General features: G+C 35.0%; 2 protein-coding genes across 2 annotated transcripts in view; both read left to right on the top strand.

Moving 5' to 3' along the window:
- The window catches only part of fam184ab (family with sequence similarity 184 member Ab), a 151,859-nt gene extending 141,308 nt beyond the window's left edge, over positions 1–10,551 (top strand). The window contains exons 24-26 of the mRNA XM_016230859.1: positions 807–911; positions 3,014–3,222; positions 9,927–10,551. Coding sequence (XP_016086345.1) covers positions 807–911; positions 3,014–3,222; positions 9,927–10,008 — 396 coding nt within the window. The 3' untranslated portion in view covers positions 10,009–10,551. The remainder of the gene's footprint in view (positions 1–806; positions 912–3,013; positions 3,223–9,926) is intronic.
- An 83-nt stretch (positions 10,552–10,634) lies between these two features.
- Positions 10,635–21,757, top strand: part of LOC107549683 (DNA helicase MCM9-like) — a 24,378-nt gene continuing 13,255 nt past the window's right edge. Inside the window, exons 1-9 of the mRNA XM_016230857.1 lie at positions 10,635–10,641; positions 10,738–10,878; positions 14,973–15,289; positions 17,577–17,658; positions 18,029–18,229; positions 19,119–19,244; positions 19,383–19,502; positions 20,546–20,720; positions 20,891–21,093. Coding sequence (XP_016086343.1) covers positions 10,635–10,641; positions 10,738–10,878; positions 14,973–15,289; positions 17,577–17,658; positions 18,029–18,229; positions 19,119–19,244; positions 19,383–19,502; positions 20,546–20,720; positions 20,891–21,093 — 1,372 coding nt within the window. The remainder of the gene's footprint in view (positions 10,642–10,737; positions 10,879–14,972; positions 15,290–17,576; positions 17,659–18,028; positions 18,230–19,118; positions 19,245–19,382; positions 19,503–20,545; positions 20,721–20,890; positions 21,094–21,757) is intronic.

Genomic DNA, 21,757 nt, shown 5'->3' with positions numbered 1-21,757 from the left:
ATTAAAAAAAAAAAAAAAATCAAAAGAATTTCAAGAAATAAACTTGCATTTCTGAAAAAAAAAGTCAGAATTGGGACATATAATCTAGCACTTCTGAGAAAAAAGGTCCAAATTGTGAGAAATAAATTTGCAATTGAGAAACCAAAAGTCAATGTTGTGAGATAAAATGTCACAATTACATTTTAAATTTTTCATTTCATGGCGTAAACAAAATTGCAAGATAGAAGTTCAGAATTGTGAGATGTAAACTCATTATTGCGAGAAAGTAATAAGTAGTTTATATCTCGCAGTCATGACATTTTTTCTCAAAAAAGTTCAAATTGTTAGATAAAAAATCTGAATTACCTTTTATTATTTATTTAATGATGAAACAGGCTTCCATTGATATGTGATATTTGATGTATGTAAAGAAGATAATATAAAGAAACTTTGAATATCAAATAGACCACCAGAGAACACCATTTAATTAAAATGTATGTTTTTAATGGGAAAACAAATTCACATTTTATCATGGCTATTTTTGTGATTTTATAAAAAATATATATTTTCGAATTAAAATAGAATTTCGTAATGTATGGACATGTATAATGCACATACAAAAAATATATTAAACAATTTGACCATTTGTATCATCGCATGAAATAGTATTTTTAATAGAAGCTTACAATTGGTTTTTATTCATATATTTAAGCTGGCAGAACACTTAGTAGCAGATGTTTGTGTTTAGTCACATGTTCTGGAGACTCTTATATCAGTGGAGTTATAATGTCCATGAGTATCATGAGAGAATCTATTTTTCCTTCCAGGATGACAAAAAGTTTTACCAGCTGGAGCTTGTCAACAGAGAGACCAACTTCAACAAAATATTCAACACAAACCCAAATGTTGGTGTCATTAACCCTCTTGTTAAGGTAAGAGTTCTTCTTTGTACTCTACTATGTCCTTGTGTGTGGAGCTGGTAGTTGGTTAGTTTAAGACGTAGTTGCTGGTCCAAAACCTAGTGATCTGATTAGGCTCCATTTTAGTTTGGATGCTGGCTGTTCGCATGGCATACACTCTTTTCAAATAGCTTTGCAGAGCACAAAGAAATTGAATAAAATGCATGTTTATATGTGTATATACATCCCCTTAACATTGTTTCAAATATATAAACAGTAGACACTGAGGCAGCTCACTAAGTTTTGGAAATGATAGCAGTGAATGGTGCTTGATAGTTCATCTTAAATGTCATTTCTTACACTGTATTCTAGCCAGGCATGACACAAAAAAGCAAAAAGTGATTAATTACTTGTGTACATTGCTAATTGGTTCCCAACCTGCTGCAACAGATATGGTGGCGGTTGTTTGGTTCCACAGTGAAATCTCAGTGGATCAAAATCCTGTTTTTCAGCTGTATATTAAACATCATATATGCTCTGATTACTATGAAAATGACTTTAGCAGATGTGTTGTGCCTGGTTAGAATGGAGTGTGTAATCAAAGGCAATACAACTGACATGCCTGCTGGAGCTCTTACACACACACACACACACACACACACACAAACACAAACACATACACACATACACACACACATTATTAAAAGGATTGTTCTCCCAAAAATGAATATTCTGACATCATTTTCTCACCCTCATGTCATTCCAAGCATGCAATGCTAGCAGAAGAAATGATTATATTGTACTGGATGGTTTCTTTCAGGCAGTTGTAATGAATGGGGACTGAAGATTTCAAGCTTAAAAAAAGCAAATCCATATTAAAGTATCAGAAAAGTATCCCATGTGACTTGTGAACTATATTTCAATTCTTTTGAAGCCGTATGATATATTTTCTTATTCTTATTTGTAAATGAAATGTTCTTTTCATTTTATTTTTTAGCCTGGCATGTAATACTGCCAGATCACCAATGCTAAAAATATTTTATTAATTATTTTATACTAAAATAATTGAATATACTGAAGTATTTATTAGTATTTTAATATTTTGAATTAGTGTTTAATTTTATATTTGCAGTTTTAATTTCAATTTTAGTTTGTCTTAGTATTTTTTTTGTCTTTTTTATAATTTTTTACAAATATTTCCATTTAGCTTTGTTTCAGTTTTAGAATTGTTGTGCTTAAATAAGAACTTAACTTAAATGTATTTATTTTATTTATTTGCCAAGGCAACATTTAAGTTTAAGTTAAATATATTTATAGTTTATTTCAGTTTTTTTTACAATTTAGATTTCATTTTGGATATTTTTAGTCAGTCAGTGAATGTGAATGATTCACTTTTGAATCGTTCTGATTCAGGAACAATGTTACCAAATAACTTCTGTTCATCTGATCTTTAAAGCTATCGTATGAGCTCAGAAGACTACTTTTAGGATTCTTTTATAGTCCGTTTGTGCCCATTTGGAAGCTTAAAAGTCTTGCAGTTGCATAGAAAAAAGCCAGTACATAATTCAAAGTCATACAGGTTTGAAACAACGCAAGGGTGAGTAAATGATGACCGAGTTTTCATTTTTGAGTGAACCATCCCTTTAACTTTTTCTTTTTCCAGAGCTTAAGAGAAAATTATGTTTGTTCCATACGTCACAGCAGTTCCTGACCCAGTCTAAACAATGTCATTCTGTTTGACCAGATATTTCACTGTTGCCCTCATCTATGTTCTATAACTTCCAAGTGTCGGTGATTACATGTGCATATACTGTATGTGTGTGTGTGTTCACGTGTGATTGTCAGTGTGTCTCGTTACTCTGCGTTCTCTTCCTGTTTAGACATCCAGTTCTTCTTTGCTTTCCAAGCCATTCTTCTTTCAGTCTGAAATTTTCAACAGCCTCTTCCTCTGACACATCTCTATTCGACTCATTTTGATTTGATTGGCTGAGATGCTTCCTCTGCTGAGTGTTGCGAGCTTGACTGTCAGGGTGGGCGTTTGTTAGGAAGCAATCATTGGGAGAACCTCTTAAAAATGGAGCATCAAGCTCTCCCAACTTCCTTTTTTTGTTTGCTTTTCTTGTCATCCTATGTAGCAAAAGCGAAAGAACGACAAATCAGCCACCCGATTCAGCAGCTCGGCCAATCTTAGGGCCAATGTGGAGGCTTCCGGGACAGGGAGCGGCCAGCCCCAGCCCAACCGCCTCGAGCCCATCCCCAACTCCCCCATTCACCAGCTGGAGCCTAACACGAGCAAACCCCTGCCCCCACCAACCCCTCTCACCGAACCCAAGAAATTGACGAGGTGAGGCGCACCTCATCACGGCAGACGCCTCGCTCTCTGCACCACAGGCCAGCAGACGAACACACCAGCACACTGAAAACCAGCCGCCCACTTTTCTAGAGGCAGCTGTTGTATCCCTTTTATGTGCCAAGGAAATGCCCACAGAAACTTCTGATGGTTTGCTTTGTGTTTGCATCTCCCAGGCTCCTCTCTGCCTAACAGAGAGCGGGAAAGCAGGAATTACGGCTCCGATCTCCTCTGAAACAAGTAATTAACTTGAATAAGAAGTGCGTCGCCCTGATCTCAGACTTGGTCCATGTTACAATTCTTATTTGGATTGGTGCTATTTGAAGGGTGTGCTGCTTTTTGGGGTGAGACATGGGAGAATTTAAGCTGGTGAGCAAAAAGTCATTCACATTGACTTTTTATTTTATTTTGGTAATTGATACCCTTGCTCGGAATGGAATACTACCATACTACACATGCTAAAAATATTTAGTATGCATGGAATACTATATTTTCCTAAATGTGCAGTATACAACAGAGCATATTATGCTGGGTTCTGTATCCCATCATGCAATGCTCTTGGTTTAACCTTTTAATTTCCATGATGAATGAGCATCTCTTTTTTTTCTTCTTTTTAATAATTTCAATAATTTTATGGCATTTTACACTAAATGTTATTTTATAATTTTTTATTTTGATCATTTTATTTATATACTAATATAGCATTTAATAATATTTTGAATTATTTAATTTTTTATATATATATTTTTCATATATTTCTATTTAGCTTTAATTGATTTTATTTCAGATTTAGTTTGAGTGATTTTAGTACTTCAGCTTTAACTTATTACAGTTAGTTGCAAAAGTGACATTTATTGTTTTATTTTTTATTTCTAATAATTTAATTTCTAATGTAATATTTTATTTTATTTAAGCCTTATTTTAACTAACGCAATTTTTATTAGTTTTAGTTATATTTAGTGTTAGTCAAGAACAACACTGTACCAAATTATGTAATTATATCAAAAAAGTTTTTATTCATTTCGGAGTTGCTTACTGCATACTGCTTGTTTAATTAAACATGCAGCTTAATGCAGTCATGCTAACAATGTAGCATACTATTTTCTGAATCATTCTCATTGCATATTGCATCCTCTTTCATTCTGTTTTCCAACAATAGTAAGTAATATACTGTGTACACAGTATGCAAGAAGCTAGCATTCCATTCTGAACGCAGGCAAAATAAAAGGGATACTTGAGCTTTTTCCTAACACTGATGTACATGTATGCTTAATGTTATTTTCTGAAGTCCCATTCATGAGCTTTGGAAATGGCATTGGAATGCAAATGGGAGCATGTGTCCCCACTGTCACAGTGCATGCTGGGAGTTGGCGTCTGTCTCTGTGTTGTGTTTTCTGTTCGTTATGGAAGTTATATGACTCATCTGTTACGTAATGTCTTTTTATTGTCTTTGAAGACCACACTGCATCAGAGAGAATGAATATTTTAATTTTGCAATATTTTATATTTGGAAAAAAATATTCATTTTCCATAATATACGGTTTTGCATCTGTGTGAACATGTAAGTTACACTGTATCAGGCTTCATATACTCTTTAAATACAATATTTGCACTCTTTTTCAACAATAAACCTTTGCCTATGGCTCTGCTTTTGCAGTTGGCATGTTTTGAGAGGTGACCGTATCATGCATGCTTTGCTGTCACTGTTACAGCTGCTCTTGACCCAGGAAGTATCATCTCGTCTGAAGCACCATTGTGCTTGTTTCCTTGCATGCTGGTGTGAATGTAAAAATGGTGCAAGTGCTCTCACACACAGTCTATCCTGTTCAGTTCATGTCAGGGTGACATTTGGTCCACTTAGCAACTGAACTAGAGTCACTTTTTAATATACGAGTGGGGTCTTTTCTTATATTCAAAAATCTGTTGTCATTTTAAAAGAATTATGTTTTAGAGGCCCTTCACACAGTGTTCTTGCACTTGAGCTCAAAATACATTTTTAAAAGTGCTATTTGTAATTTGGGAAAATGAAAAAAAAAATAATAATAAAGATTTTTTCAAAAATGCTGATTACACATTTACGTCTAGTCAAATGCTCTCTAGAAGAACAATTAGGATATTATTTAAAATGTTTTATGAAAAATTGACTTTTTGATCTACCAAAAGTCCTGTTTTTATAGGAAATATGTTAACAGCAATTTAATCTTTAAAAAAAAAAAAAACAGCTAGATGCATCACAATGGCCATACATAAACTAATGATTTTTTTAAAAAGTGCTATTTGCTATTAGTTTTGTGGCTTTTAGTCAATATGTGTTTGCTTCGAGGCCATCTATATGCTAATGTACTCCTAAAAATGGACAGAATTCACTTTTAGTAGATATACACATTTAAAATACAGTCTGGAAATATTTATATATATTTTTTTTTTTTTTTACACATTTATGTCTGGTCAAATGCTGAAAGAATGAGAATTAGGTTATTATTTCAAACGTACCCAAAGTCCTGTTTAATATAAATGTCAACTCCAATTTCAGTGTTTGAGTTTTTTTTTTTTTTAACAGCTAGATGCATCACAGTGGTCAAAGAAGTCCATCTAGCACGTTCACATGAACCAATGATTTTTAAAAGTGCTATTTGTAATTTGGCACCTGAAGTTTGTGGCTTGTAGTCGACATGTGTTTGCTTTCAGGCAATTTATATGCAAATGTACTCCTAAATGTTAACAAAATTCACTTTAAACAGATATTCACATTAAAATATACTGTCTGAGAAAATAGAAAAAAAAAAATTCCCAGCCAGATGCTGTCTAAAACGAGAATTAGGTTATTATTATTTTATTTATTTTTTTAAATGGACAATCCTTTTTATATGACTTGTACAAATTTCCTTTAATTTAATTAGTGGTTTCTATTGGGTTTTTAAAAATTCAATTCAAGGTGTGAGAATAAGCTAGATGTGTCATGATGATCAAACACATCCGTCTAGCATGTTTACATAAACCAATGATTGAAAATAGAGCAAAAATGCTGTGTGAACAGCCATCAGAATGCATTAAAAATTGCATAATTCACAGTATTTTTGCATAGATGCCAATTTGCCTCTAAATAAGTCAAAAGACCTGTTTGCAGCTGTTTCAAACACTGAATTTGTGTCTGTTGATGGATTTTAATTGCCATGTCTGGTGGCATGACTCACACTTTTCAAACTACTTTCGCATTAGTGTAATAAATTACATATTTATCAGTCCATAGTTTCTGAATTAAATGGCATGTCGCATAACGTCAGATACATTCTAGGGCTGCACAATTAATAGAATTTCTAATCGCGATTACAATTACGGATGCCACAATTATGTAATCGTTCAAAGCGGCAATTAATTGTTCAAAGTCCACTTATGTTATTCTGTGTGCTTAAGATGTGTTTTTTTCTTTTTACAGGTTATCTTAAGGGTTTTTCCATTGTTTTACTACATTTTAGTTGTAGTATAACTTTATAATACCATGCATATTTTTACTTTATTCTGTTATTTAAAGAAGAAACCAATTCAATGTATAGTTAACATTTGAGGTTTAATACTATAGAAAAGCAAAAAAAAAAAATTCAGTTTGAGTGTTTTCAGCTTGTTTATTTTTATATAAAAATATGGCATGCAGTTGCTTCAAACAATGGAATAAACATCATTTAAAATAAATTGTAATTAATTGTAATTACAATTTCAAGGGAATAATCGACAATTATGATTTTTGTCATAATCGTGCAGCCCTAATACATTCTCAAAAATAAATGGTACAAAAGTTGTCACTGGGGCAGTACCCTTTTAAAAAGGTACACCTCTGTATCTTATTTACCCCTAAAGGGTGCATATTAGTACTTAAATGGTACATATTAGTTACTTTTTAATGGGTACCACCCCAGTGACAGCTTTTATACCTTTTTCTGAGAGTGTATTATGCACATCAACATCTCAAAACATCAAGCTACAGTCTGATTAGCTGGCTTTAAGTGGTTTCCAGAAGGCAGGGGCTACAGGTTTTGATCTTTTTGATTCCAATTTACTTCCTGAATTTGAATTGTTTGAACAAATTCTAATTTGAATGCAAGGAGATTAAAATGAATTGAAGTTCAAAGAAATCCATGTGACTGTGACTTTAAAGTTTGAATGTTCTTGTTTGATAAATTTGAAGATGGATGGATGGATGGATCGATCTCTCTTTCCTTCTTTTCTCTAACTCAGACTCTTCAGACTTCCAGACGTTAAACTCTTCTTAAAGGGATAGTTCACCCAAAAATGAAAATGTGATGTTTATCTGCTTACCCCCAGGGCATCCAAGATGTAGGTGACTTTGTTTCTTCAGTAGAACACAAATGAAGATTTTTAACTCAAACCGTTGCAGTCTATCAGTCACATAATGGAAGTGAATGGGAATCACGGCTTTGAGAGTCAAAAAAAACATACACAAACAAAACCAAATTAAACCCTGCGGCTCGTGACGATACATTGATGGTGTAAAGACACGAAACGATCAGTCTGTGCAAATGGACATTGACACTCTATCTACAATCTCAGTTAGGAGTGTCAATGGTCCATATGAGAGATAGGTGGTGGTAATGCACTTATAAGTCTGCGATCCGCCGTAAAGCAAGAAGAAGAAGAAGACACGTCACGCGCTGGCTGTTGAGAACGCGCTCAGGACAGTTCGGATATTGCGGTGAATCAGAGGTAAAAAACGATATAGATACTGTTCAGTTTCTTGCACAGACCGATCGTTTCGTGTCTTTACACATCAATGTATCGTCACAAGCCGCAGGGTTTAATTTGGTTTTGTTTGTGTATGTTTTTTTGACTCTCAAAGCCGTGATTCCTATTCACTTCCATTATATGACTGACAGAATGCAACAGTTTGAGTTAAAAATCTTTGTTTGTGTTCTACTGAAGAAACAAAGTCACCTACATATCGGATGCCCTGGGGGTAAGCAGATAAACATCACATTTTCATTTTTGGGTGAACTATCCCTTTAAGAAGCAGGAAGGAGACATCAGCCAGCCGTCATCGTGCTGCAAACGTTCAGAGTCAGTGGTAGCCCAGACATCAGTCAGTCAGTCAGCATTTCAACCACACAGCTGAGCTAGCTGAAAAAACCTTGACTTGCAGCTTATAAAAGCTCTTTCCTCGGAATAAACAATGAAATGTTCTGCAGTAGAGAGGGACAAATAAAAAGTGTTTCTATAAACGTTGACCTGCAGGCTAAATTAATCAGGATTGAAAGTGGGTTCTGGTACTAGAAGACCTTGGAAAGAGCTGGAGGTTCTATCTTCATATACATATACAGATGTATTTATTTAGTAAAATATGATAAAACGGTAATATAGTTTAAATTGCATTTAAAATGATATGATAACTACCTGTTTTCTATGTAATATATATTACAGTGTAATTAAGACGTTCAAAAAACAGCATTTATTCAAAATAGAAATCTTTTGTAACATTATAAATGTCTTTAATCAGTCAGTCAGTCAGCATTTCAACCACACAGCTGAGCTAGCTGAAAAAACCTTGACTTGCAGCTTATAAAAGCTCTTTCCTCAGAATAAACAATGAAATGTTCTGCAGTAGAGAGGGACAAATAAAAAGTGTTTCTATAAACGTTGACCTGCAGGCTAAATTAATCAGGATTGAAAGTGGGTTCTGGTACTAGAAGACCTTGGAAAGAGCTGGAGGTTCTATCTTCATATACATATACAGATGTATTTATTTAGTAAAATATGATAAAACGGTAATATAGTTTAAATTGCATTTAAAATGATATGATAACTACCTGTTTTCTATGTAATATATATTACAGTGTAATTAAGACGTTCAAAAAACAGCATTTATTCAAAATAGAAATCTTTTGTAACATTATAAATGTCTTTACTGTCATTTTTTATCAATTTAATTGCTGAATAAGTGTTCATTTAAAAAGTGTTAATTTGAACAGTCTGAGGAGATAAACTCATTTGTTTCTTTAACAAATAACATAAATGTCATTTTTTTTTATGTTGATACTATGATCATTTGTACCATATTTATAACTATGGTATTTACATGACACGTACCATTGTACCTTTTTGCGAGTGTAATGGGCTATTGATATCACTCTGTTCCTGGGATCTCATTAAAAAAACACTAAAAAGTACACACACACACACACACACTTGCATTTGTGGTTTACGAGGACTCTCCATAGGCGTAATGGTTTTTATACTGTACAAACTGTGTTTTTTATTGCCTTACACCAACCCTACACCTAAACCTACCCCTCACAGAAAACTACTGGCAAATTTTGAATTTCATAAAACACCGTTTTGTATGTTTTTTAAGCCTTTTTTTTACGGGGACACAGGAAGTGTCCTCATAAACCATGTTTACATTGTAGTACCCATGTCATTATACACGTTTGTGTCCTCATAAACCATACCAGTACACACACACATATACACACATACACAAAATAAAGTAAAATAAAATAAACACAGATGAACAGGACAATCAACTGGTTTGCTACGCTTTGAAATTTTCAGTACTGAGAAAAGCTGTAGATTAGCCCAGACTACAGTTAACAGTGGTTTTGTAATTCTCTCCATGTCTCTTACTGTCTTTTTTTCTGTTTTTTTCCCTCTATCTCTGTCGCTCTCTTTCTGTTTGTTTTTTTCCTCAGCCCTCCTGAAGGAGAAGAATCACCCGTCACCTCTCCAGACCCCCAGAGACAAGAATGGTTCGCTCAGTACTTCTCCTTCTGACTTTTGCAATTAAAGAGCATGTCGACCAAATCAAACAAAAAAAGACAAAAAAATTATATATTATTTAACAAAACATCCTTTCATTTGTTTTTTTTTTGTTGCCAAGAATGGGTTTCTTGTTTATACAGTGATGATAGGTATGTTTGACATTTCATTTACCGCAGTTTCTATAGAGTGGTGCATATGCTGCTAATTACTATTTGTTAAAAGCGAAAAAACAACAACAACAGTATTGTCTCCTCTGTATCTAATTTTAGAATGCCACCGTAATGACTTTGTTACAGCTGCATTATCAATTTTGGTAGGATTAAACTGTTTGTATGGATGTCTCAACACAGATATAATGATGTCTCACTAATTTTAAAATAAATGCATATTTTATATTTATATTACTGGTGTATGCGTAAGAATAAATAATTATTGTGACATTTAATGAAGTGTGTCTGTTATGTGAGTGAACTTTTACCATTCAAGGAACCAAAAGCAAAGAACATATGATTTAAAATGCCTGTATTTTCATAAACATCAACACATATTGCTCTGAAACAAGGAAAAATAAACACTTTTATTGTCATTTGACTTTTTTCTTTACAATAACCTCCACAGTGACAAATTGATAATTGGAGATGAGAGGTAAGTGTATGTGTGTGCATATATATATATATATATATATATATATATATATATATATATATATATATATATATATATATGTGTATATATATACAGAGTGTTTCAATGCTTTCCCCAGCCAGGTGCTGCCTATATTTGACAATGCCCTGCACAGAGTGGCCCAGACCATATCTCAGGCGTCTTCCTCACCGCAGGAGCGTTTCAAACTCAAACACAATCTGCATGTTCGTATATCAGGTAAGCAAGTATAAGAACATCCACTCTTTTACAATGACACCTGTATCAGGGCTCAACAACCAGGATTTTATACCGTTTTCTGTATGTTTGTGCAACTTTCTGAACAACCTGTTGGGAAATAATTTTTTCGATTTAAGTAGTGGTGCAGAAATTACACCATCTTCAAATCATTTGGAGAAATTGATTAAAACGTTGGTTTAAAACGTTGTACATTCTGTAATTCACATTATCTTGTTTGTCATAAAGAATGAAGAATATCTTTCATCCAGCAGTTTTAATTTTGACTGCCAACTCTTTAAAATACATCAAAACAGCACGGAAACAGTATTCAGTTGAAGAAAAGATGAAAGTTATTCTCAGTACAATCATCCCCATTCAGCGTCGGCGCCACGGGGGGGCCTGGCCCGGCCACCTCGGTCACTGTGCCCCCTCACCTCTGGTGCCGTCTCCGTAGTGGGTGCCCTGATTTTAGTCGCTGAGGCAAGGTACTGCCTTGGGAAGGTCTCCCAGGCTGTTAAATACACGGATTAAAAGCTAAATGCTTTCATTTCGGTTCGTTCTTAGCAAAAAAAAATAAAAAAAATTTCGTTCAGGTTATGCAGAGCAAAATAAGAACAGTGCTGCATTTAGAAAGAATTCTTATTAACTTTGCTATTATTCTTGAATTTTCAAACTGCTAACACTTTTCGAATTATGCCTTCACTGTATGACCAAAAATTATAAAATGGATAAAAAAAAAATACAAGTTTATTCACGAGCTGCAGTTTTATTACATCCCGCACTGGCACAGATGCAGTATATTAACGCCACGGGGGATCAATAAGGTGCAGATTGGTCCTCAATTTGTGTTTCCAACACACTTTTTCACAGTGCGCATCACACGCTCAAACTCATCAAAAGTCAACAAGTTCCACAATAACATTACTAAACCCTAAAATTGCTAAAATGAACATAAATAAGTAAAACTGAAATAAAAATAAATTAAAACAAAATACTAATATATGAAAAATGACCGCAATAATAAAAATGAAAACGGCACTAAAAATTCAACAAAAATGACAATAAATGCTATTTTAAAATATTAGTAAAAACTATAATTTTTAAAATAACATTTGTCATAATTTAGTTTTTTGTGTGTATATATATATATATATATATACACACAGTGGTGTGAAAAAGTGCTGGACCCCTTCCTGATTTCTTATTTTTTTGCATGTTTGTCACACTTTAATGTTTCAGATCATCAAACAAATTTAAATATTAGTAAAAGATAACACAAGTGAACACAACATGCAGTTTTTAAATGAAGGTTTTTATTATTAAGGGAAAACAAAATCCAAAACTACATGGCCCTGTGTGAAAAAGTGTTTGCCCCCTAAACCTAATAACTGGTTGGGCCACCCTTAGCAGCAACAACTGCAATCAAGCGTTTGCGATAACTTGCAATGAGTCTGTTACAGCAAACATTAAAGTGTGACAAACATGCAAAAAAACAATGTATAGCAATGCATGAAAAACTGTTCGAAACACCTTAGCAATCACATTGCTATATCAGGCATCATGTTGTTGACTTTTGTCTTGCCGAGGAGCACCACTCATGTAAATGTGATCCATTTCTAGATGGATGTAGCCAAGACTCCGACTGCTGTAGGGAGTGTGTAAGCAATAATCAGCTGACTGACCTTTCCTGTTCCCTGGATGTTTTATCCCATTTGTGGACAAAGGAGAGATATAAATAGCCTGAGTGCAGACTCCACTCATAGATCCAGCGTGCTGTGAATATGAAAGGGGTCTGAAAATAGGACACACAGCCATAAAAAGCTCACAGACCGTTGGCCGTATCACGAAGAACAAGCACGTCATGTGTCTGGATGCTTTCATGCTTTGGTGAAGGTCATTAGTGAGTAATATTGTGTATCCAGGTGGTCTCGCTCAGCAAACCTGGTGGGTAAAATCGTCTGTTGTCTTCCTGAAGAGGTGTGACGTGCCTGTATTATAAAGAAAGACACTCAGTAAAGGTCAGGCTGGGTGATAGAGCTAATATATTGCTATCTTTCAGCCTTTTATATTCTATATGTCAGTATTTATGTATTTGCTGTTTTTTTTATTTTTTTTTCAATCAAAGGAGCATTTCAACTGAATAATTGTTGGCAAGTAGATTCAAAATATATATGTTAAATACTACATAAATCATTGAGGCATGTTTTCCTCTCTGTTCATTTATATCCACTAAAATAAGTGCATAGAAAACAGCAATATTTACCCACATACACTACTGTTAAAAGGTTTGGGGTCTAATTTTTTTTAAATGCTTTTAAAAGTAGTTTCTTATGGTCAAAAATTCAGTAAAAATGGTAACATTGGGAAATATTATTAAAATATGAATAATGTTATTATTTTAATATTATACATTTAATTTTAATATTAAAATTAATTTATTCCTGTGATGACAATGTTGAAAACAATTTTGCTGCTTAATATTTTTGTTAAAACCATGATACATATTTTTGATGAAAGTTCAAAATAACACAATTTTTTAATACATTAATTTATTTTTTGTAAAAATGTAAGGGTCTTTGCTGTCATTTTTGATCAATTTGACGCATCCCTGCTTAAAAAAATAATAATAAAAATGTAAACGTTATTTATTTTTTATTTCAATTTTTTACATGTAGGTAAAATATTATGGTAACACTTTACAATAATGTCCCATTAGTTAATGTTAGTTCATGTATTAACTAATATTACTTAACAATGAGCAATACATTTGTTACAGTATTTTTAAATCTTTGTTAACGTTAGTTAATAAAAATACAAATGATCACTGTTAGTTCATGCCAGCAGCTCAGGCCCATTAAGTAATATTAACAGACACAATGTTAATTCCAAAATATACTAACGCATTATTAAAATTAAAAGATAACTAAGATTACTAAATGGATTAGAAGTTTTTTCATTGCTAGTTCACGTTTACTAATATAATTAACTAATATTAAAAAATGTAACCTTATTGTAAAGTGTTACCAGCATTATTTTACTCGCATATAAAGAAAAATTGTAATGCATGAAAAGTGGAACATTTTTGTGTACATTTTTCAGTGATTATACGAGTACAAACTCGAATACTGTTTGTGCTGCAGATGTTTAAATCAGAGAGACTGTTCCATTTAAAAATACCTGTTTCTAACTATGGAAATAGTTCTCTCAAGAATTTTGTAAAGGATTTTAAGAGATTTTGTTTTGTGCTTTTAAAAAACAACAACATTGTGTTCTTGTCTAATGACACAATCTGTTTGGGAAACAGTGGTCAACATCCTTAAAATCAGTGCAGTTTTCACAAAGGTGCTTTTAATCAAAATCATGATCATGAATATACAGTGTTTCGTCCGTTGCTAATCTGCTTATCTAAAAACAGCAGACTGACGTAGAGAGGAAGAGTATGAAGATTGTTTTAGATGATGTGTAGGCTGAGAGGGGAGGCTTGTGTTTGATCCCTGAGGTATGTGGGATGGATCGTATTGCATTGTGGTGAAGCCAAATGCTTTTCTCTCATGTTCTGCAGGAGATGATTGCCGTCTCCTGTAATTACACGCTCTTCATCTGTAGCCATGCAGATGTGACTCATTCGAATGAACACACTTTACTGAAACCCATTTTCTCTGCAGCCACTGCAGTCTGTGTCTATGGTTGGAGGGGAAAGAAAAACTGAGGGCAGTTTTATTGCCTAAGTAGCTTTGACATTTTTGGTTCTTCTTTCTTTTATGTTTTTCTATGATGCAACCATGACAGGGCAGGTCATATTCAAATATTGAATGTGCCTCCGATTTAAATTATTATGCAAGAAAGTGCAAGAGACTGTAACTGCTTTTGAACTTTTCATGAATGAAAATGCAGTGCCATCTAGCAGTAGGAGACCATAACTTCCCAAAACAGTGTCCAAGAAGTCTGTGGTGGAATGACACTGACACCTAGTGTTTAATATAATACATGCTTATTCCTTCAAGAGTAGTTCACCCAAAAATTGTCGATGTTTGCTTTCCCTCATGTTGTTCCAATCCAGTATATGGCTTTTTCCCCTTACTACACATTTGCAGGTTTACCTATGTGTCCCGAGCTGACCAGAGATCACATTCCTAAAGCTAGAGATGTTGGCCACTTCCTGTCCGTCACGGGCACGGTCATCCGCACCAGTGTCACCAAAGTGCTGGAGTATGAGAGAGACTACATGTGCAATAAATGCAGGCACGTGTTCTCCGTGCAGGCTTCTTTTGAGCAGTTTTACACCTTCACTCCACCCACCAGCTGCCCCAATGAGGATGGATGTAATTCTTTCAAATTCACCTGCCTGTCAGGAAGTGACGCCCCTCCGGGCGCCTGCAAGGACTACCAGGAGATCAAAATCCAAGAGCAGGTGAGATGATGTTGTTTATTCACAGACAGGCAACCTGGTGCTAAAGAAATAGTTCAGTTCAGCTTTCTTTTTCCAAGAGGGGGTTTGGCAGATGACGACTTTGAAATTCACAAAGTGTTTTTCATTTCGTGTGCCTTATGCAAGGGCGTAGAATGTAGTAGGTACACTAGGGACAGTATCCAGCGCCTACTAAATTGTCCCTTGCAATAATTTTGATCAAATAATTAAATGTATGTATAATCAATGTTGTAATTTCGGCCGCATCTGAAATAGGTCATACCATTGATATTGCCTGAGAAGTTAAAGTAAATACGCTAGAAAACTGCACTTTCAAGAACATACATTTAATACATGGGCGGAGTAAGAACGTAAGGTAGCCTAAGTGTTTAAAACATACATGCACAGTTCAGTAGAATGATAAAGTTTACCCTCTTTAGCTGTATGCTGTTAAACCGAAAGTACAAAGCAAACTGTTGGCTGAAATATCCATAAATTAAAAAACAACTCTGAAATCAGAGTGTGGGGTTTAGCTGTCAATCAGATGTGTGTGTTTGTCAGAAGTTGTGTTTGTTACTATTGCAACAGTAGGGTCCTGGGTTTGTTACCATAGATATGTATCCACCTTTTTCTTCAACGCGGAAGTAAGCCTATGGGTGAGACTTCCGGTTCATTAGCCGCTATAGGTAAATAACGAGGAGAATAACAACGTGCAGTAAATGGTAAAACTGTTTGCACTACAAACCAGTGTGTTCATAATTAAGATAATACATTAAAATATGATAAGACACACCAACTTTCAATATCAAGCAGCAAAACGAACTGTTTTGCTCAGCTAAAAATAGCTGGACGGAGTGGACGCAGATGAGACCGGAAGCCAGACCCATATAATTTACAAATGGCCGCGCCCATTTTTACGACAAGAAAAAGGTGGATAGGTAGATTCCCCATTCGACGGTGCCAAGCATAGATGTATATATGTAGATGCCTCATTAGCGACTGTTTCTATGGGCCGCTATACGTAAGCCGTCCGCCATATTGTAACGGTCAACTTGACGTCATTCACCATAGTATTCATTGAATATTCGAAAGATGCCACAATCCTGCACAGAACGGCTCAACAGCTCTGTGAGAACCTACAGTATGATGAATGACGTCAAGTTAACCGTTCCAAGATGGCGGCCGCATCTACGTGCCTGGAGCCGTCGAAGGGGGAATCTATACATATCTATGGTGCCAAGCATGTAGACACGTCCGCCATTTTTAACGGTCAACTTGACGTCACTCACCATAATAATCAATTAATATTCGAAGGTGCCATAATCCTGCACAGCCGATAGTTGTAAAAACCGCCGGGATTTTGTCCCAAATCGGAATAACCTTTCACAGGCGAGAATGTGTTGGTTTGTGTTTTTAAATGTATTAACTCAATATTACAAGTTTTGAAACATTGGTAACTTGTTACTGTTATGGTAAATGACGTCAAGTTGACCCTTCGAATATGGCAGACGGCTTACATATAGAGACCCATAGTAACCGTCGCTAATGAGGCATCTACGTATACATATCTATGTTTGTTACTATAGCAACTCAGCACTCTGATGCTGCTGCAATGTTGTTTCTTTTACTCAAAATTGTGTGATTATTGTCTATTGAACATAAAAAAGCTCTCTTTTTGAATTAACCATAATACTACCATAGCTATAAATAAAGACTTTAGATGACACAAAACTGAGGCTTACATATAGAGACCCATAGTAACCGTCGCTAATGAGGCATCTACGTATACATATCTATGTTTGTTACTATAGCAACTCAGCACTCTGATGCTGCTGCAATGTTGTTTGTTTTACTCAAAATTGTGTGATTATTGTCTATTGAACATAAAAAGCTCTCTTTTTGAATTAACCATAATACTACCATAGCTATAAATAAAGACTTTAGATGACACAAAACTGTGGTCAGAAGTCTATCATAAATGCAAAAATGCTGTTATGTCCCTCCAATGTCAAAATCAAAACTACGCCTTTGACCTTATGTATCATACGTTCAGCCAACGGTCTGTGGGCATGATGTCCAAGGCTGAGACAACATGTCAATTGAATTATATTAAATAAAAAATTTAAATTATTTAAAATAAAATATTAGTAATGATAAAATAAAATTTCAATAAAATAAAAATTCAAATAAACAACTTTAAGTAAAATAATATACATAAATGTAATGTAAAAGCATTCACAACAAAAATGTAAGAGAAAAAACTTCCTGACCAGCGCACCTTCACCAACAGGTACAGAAACTGTCGGTTGGCAGTATCCCTCGATCCATGCTCATCATCCTGGAGGACGATCTTGTGGACCGCTGCAAACCAGGTAAATGCTGAGTACTGGTGAAAATAAAGACCAGTCTGTAGTTTATCCATATATTTACTGGCTTTAATAGTTTGACAGTGCATGACTGAAATCTGTATCACACAATTATACTGCTCACCGTTAATACTGCATTGTATAAGACTGGCTTTAAAAAATTTTAATCAGTTATGTGCTTCAGTGCAATAACAATAAAATTGTAAATAATAACATTTGTAGAATTGATTTATATTAAAATCTATTTTAATTATATTTTAAAAAAACGTGTGCAATTTTTAATGTGTGTGTGTTTTACTGATATAATAGTAACATTCCTCAGGGCAACATCATGTGTCTTTTTCCCTTGTATGATGCTGTCATGTGGTTCTCGCAGGCGATGACATCACAGTGTATGGAGTGGTGTGTCAGCGCTGGAAGCCGATGTTTCTGGATTGCCGCTGTGATGTGGAGATTGTGTTGAAAGCAAACTATATCGAGGTCAATAATGAGCAATCCACCACAACACTGGTGCTAGAAGACATTCAGAAGGAGTTTGAAGATTTCTGGGACAGTCACAAACATGACCCCATTGCTGGTTGGTGTCTTTTAAAATATTGAATCTGGGAATCCCAGTCTAGTACAAATAAACAATACCATTTTAATACCATGTCTTCTCAGCAATTAAAAGATTTCTCTCTTTCTTATTGCTATCCAAACTCAATTCTGGTCCCTGTAGAGGAAGTTCAGTTGATTAGGAGCATGACACATTGTTGTAATCTGTTGACAGTGGTGTTTTCTGAGGCATATTATCACTATTAGGCAACTGTTGCTCATAGGGTTATTGGGTTAGGGGTTTGAACAAATCCCTAACTGCAAGTATTAAACTTTGGCATTGAACTCATCCTGTATCGTTTGTGCGGAGAACAACATTATATGGAGAATAATACTTCAAATCATGTGGCTTTTTGAGCAAAAGTGTTTTATTACTTTTCTAAATAGTCAAATGTATGATTTTCACATGGTGGATTTTAGAAAAAAGTGGGGAAAAACATAGGGAACCACCTAGTAATGGACTACCAACTGCTTAGAGCATGGGTTTTCAACCTGTGGGGCTTCAACCTGTCAGTTAATTCAGAGACGTTCTCTTGAGAATTTATGAATACGAGTTAACAAATCTTTAGCCATCCACTAGGGGGCAATCTAGGGTGGCGATGTTGGGGGGGCGTGAGTGAAATTAGACCAACTGAGGGGGGCGCATGTCCTAAAAGGTTGAAAACCCCTGGCTTAGAGGACCTTAACAGCCACCCAGAACATTTTAGCAAATTCCCAAAACACCGTGGCTACATCCCAGTACACCATAGTAACCTCCTAGAACACCCTAGCAGCCAATCATAATGTAAAACAACTCATGGGATTCAGTGTGGGTTATGAATCATAAAATCTGTCTTTCTTATTCTTTCTCTCTCTCTCTTGACATTCTGAAGGCAGGAATGAGATCTTGATGAGTCTTTGCCCTCAGGTGTTCGGCATGTACATCGTGAAGCTGGCTGTTGCTATGGTTTTGGCAGGTGGGGTACAGAGAATAGATGCGTCTGGAACCAAGGTGAGAGGTATGCGTTCACATTTCAAATAATGGCAGTCTGACATTTAGACTTTCATGAAACAAAGTTCAGAGGTGTGCTTGAAAAATGTGTTGTTCTTGTGAATAGATGTGAATAGCTCTGACTCAAAGTATGCGCTCTATTTAGGAGAGTCTCATCTGTTGCTCGTGGGCGATCCAGGCACTGGGAAGTCACAGTTTCTGAAGTACGCGGCTAAGATTACACCACGCTCTGTGCTCACCGCAGGAATCGGATCTACTAATGCAGGTTCCACACATTCTTCTGAACCTCACATCACCATATCATTAACATTTACAAGAAGCACAATGTTCTTAATAGCATAATAGTATACTTTGCTTAAGGGATAGCTCACCAAAAATAAAAATGCTGTCGTCATTTGCTCACCCCCATGCTGTTCCAAACCTGAGTTTCTTTCTTCTGTTGAAGACAAAAGATGATATTTTGAAGAATGTTGGTAGCCAAACAGTTGACAGTAACCATTGACTTCCATGGTATTTTTTTCCCTACTATGGAAGTCAATGGCTACCAGCAAATGCTTGTTACCAACATTCTTCAAAATATCTTATTCTATAATATCTATAAAATAAAGAAACCCATATGGGTTTGGAACAACTTTGTTATTTTGAACTATCTATTCATCAAAGACGCATGAAAAATTATCGTGGTTTCCACAAAAACAATGATAATAGTACGAAAACCTGCATATTAGAATGATTTTGAAGGATCATGTGACACTGAAGACTGTAGTAATGGCTGCAGAAAATTCAACTTTGCATCACAGGAATAAATTGCACTTTAAAGTATATTAAAGTACATATAGCTGTTTTAAATTGCAATACTATTTCACATATTTTAGTGTATTTTTGATTAAATAAATGCAGCCTTGGTGGGCATAAAACATTTTTAACAATTCAGAAATATTTTTTAATTGTACCAACCCAAAACCTGGTGGTGGTGTGTTTTATATAAATTATATTGTACTATAAATAGTATAATTCTTCCTATTTAAAACCACTAAAATGTGTGAAGAAATAGGAGCTAAATAGAGCCAGAACCAAACTTTGTGTAGTACTGAGGTGGTGTGCAGTGTCTGATTGGTAAAAATTTTTGTCCACGTCCTATGAAGTTAAATATTGTTGTGCACTTGCTCCCTGTGCAGTTTGCAATGCTCTTCAGATTGCTGCATATACACACTATTTTTGACACATACTATGCACTATTCAGTTCTACTGTGCAGTAAGCATTTAGTGCTGTTGCATCATTGTTTGCATGATTGTGATGCTGGTCAGGTCTGACAGTGGCGGCTGTCAAGGACTCTGGTGAGTGGCACTTGGAGGCTGGAGCCCTCGTTCTCTCTGATGGAGGCCTGTGCTGCATCGATGAATTCAACAGCATCAAAGAGCATGACCGCACTAGCATCCATGAGGCCATGGAGCAACAAACCATCAGCGTGGCCAAAGCTGGGTGAGTGCTGGGGGAAATAATGTCACACCCCTGAGTCACAAACGCCTAGAGGGGGGAATACAAAATTTCACTGAAAACAATGTGTGCATTTTTTTTTTTTTTTTTTTTTTTTTTTATTAACCAAAAGCTTGTGTGCATCACATTAAAAGTCCCAAGTTCCTCTTTTGTAGAATGGTGTGCAAACTGGACACAAGGACCACCATCCTGGCAGCTACTAACCCAAAGGGGCAGTATGACCCTAATGTGTCAGTTTCTGTGAATGTGGCCCTCGCCAGCCCCCTGCTGAGCCGCTTTGACCTCGTACTGGTTCTGCTGGATACTAAAAACCCAGAATGGGACAAAATAATCTCCTCCTTCATCCTACAGAATAAAGGTTTGTCTCAGAGAAGAATCTTTTGTTTTGTAATATCAGGGGTTTTCAAAGTAGGTGCATATTATGTTTTTATGTTATGTTATGGGGGCAAAAGAGGAAATAAATATATGAAATCTGAATATATATATATTTGTAAATCTAATAATTCTAAATATTTGGATTTATGTTTATATATGTAGTTATAACTATATATTTGGATTTACATAGCATTTTATATATTAATTTATGTAATTCTATCAAATATTTTTAAATTATTAAAATTATTACAAATAAATTATTTTTATTAAAATCCTTGTATATTTTATATATAGTATTTCTATATTATTTTACATAATATAATATTCTTTGTAGAAAGTCTACAATATTTTCCAGATCATATTTGACGCTTATGATATATGATTTTTTGTACTAGAAGTGGGTCTTATACCTATCTTTGCATTTCTTGGCCATCCCTACAAAATTTCCGGGGGGTTTTTTGTTTTTGTTTTGTTTTTATCTTCCTTTGAATCATGTCCTAATTCCATGAATATTTTTTTGACAAATTTTATCTTGGTAGCTGGCTCATATAGTACATGTTTTTGCTGTACATGGCATACAAAAAATCCTTCTGATGTCTGCTGAAAAAGTAATGTGATATGTTATTGAATCAGACCCCCCCCCCCCC

Source organism: Sinocyclocheilus grahami, unplaced genomic scaffold (assembly GCF_001515645.1).
Source record: "Sinocyclocheilus grahami isolate Dianchi unplaced genomic scaffold, SAMN03320097.WGS_v1.1 scaffold378.1, whole genome shotgun sequence".
Lineage (NCBI taxonomy): Eukaryota > Metazoa > Chordata > Actinopteri > Cypriniformes > Cyprinidae > Sinocyclocheilus > Sinocyclocheilus grahami.
This window is presented reverse-complemented; position numbering and strand designations above follow the sequence as displayed.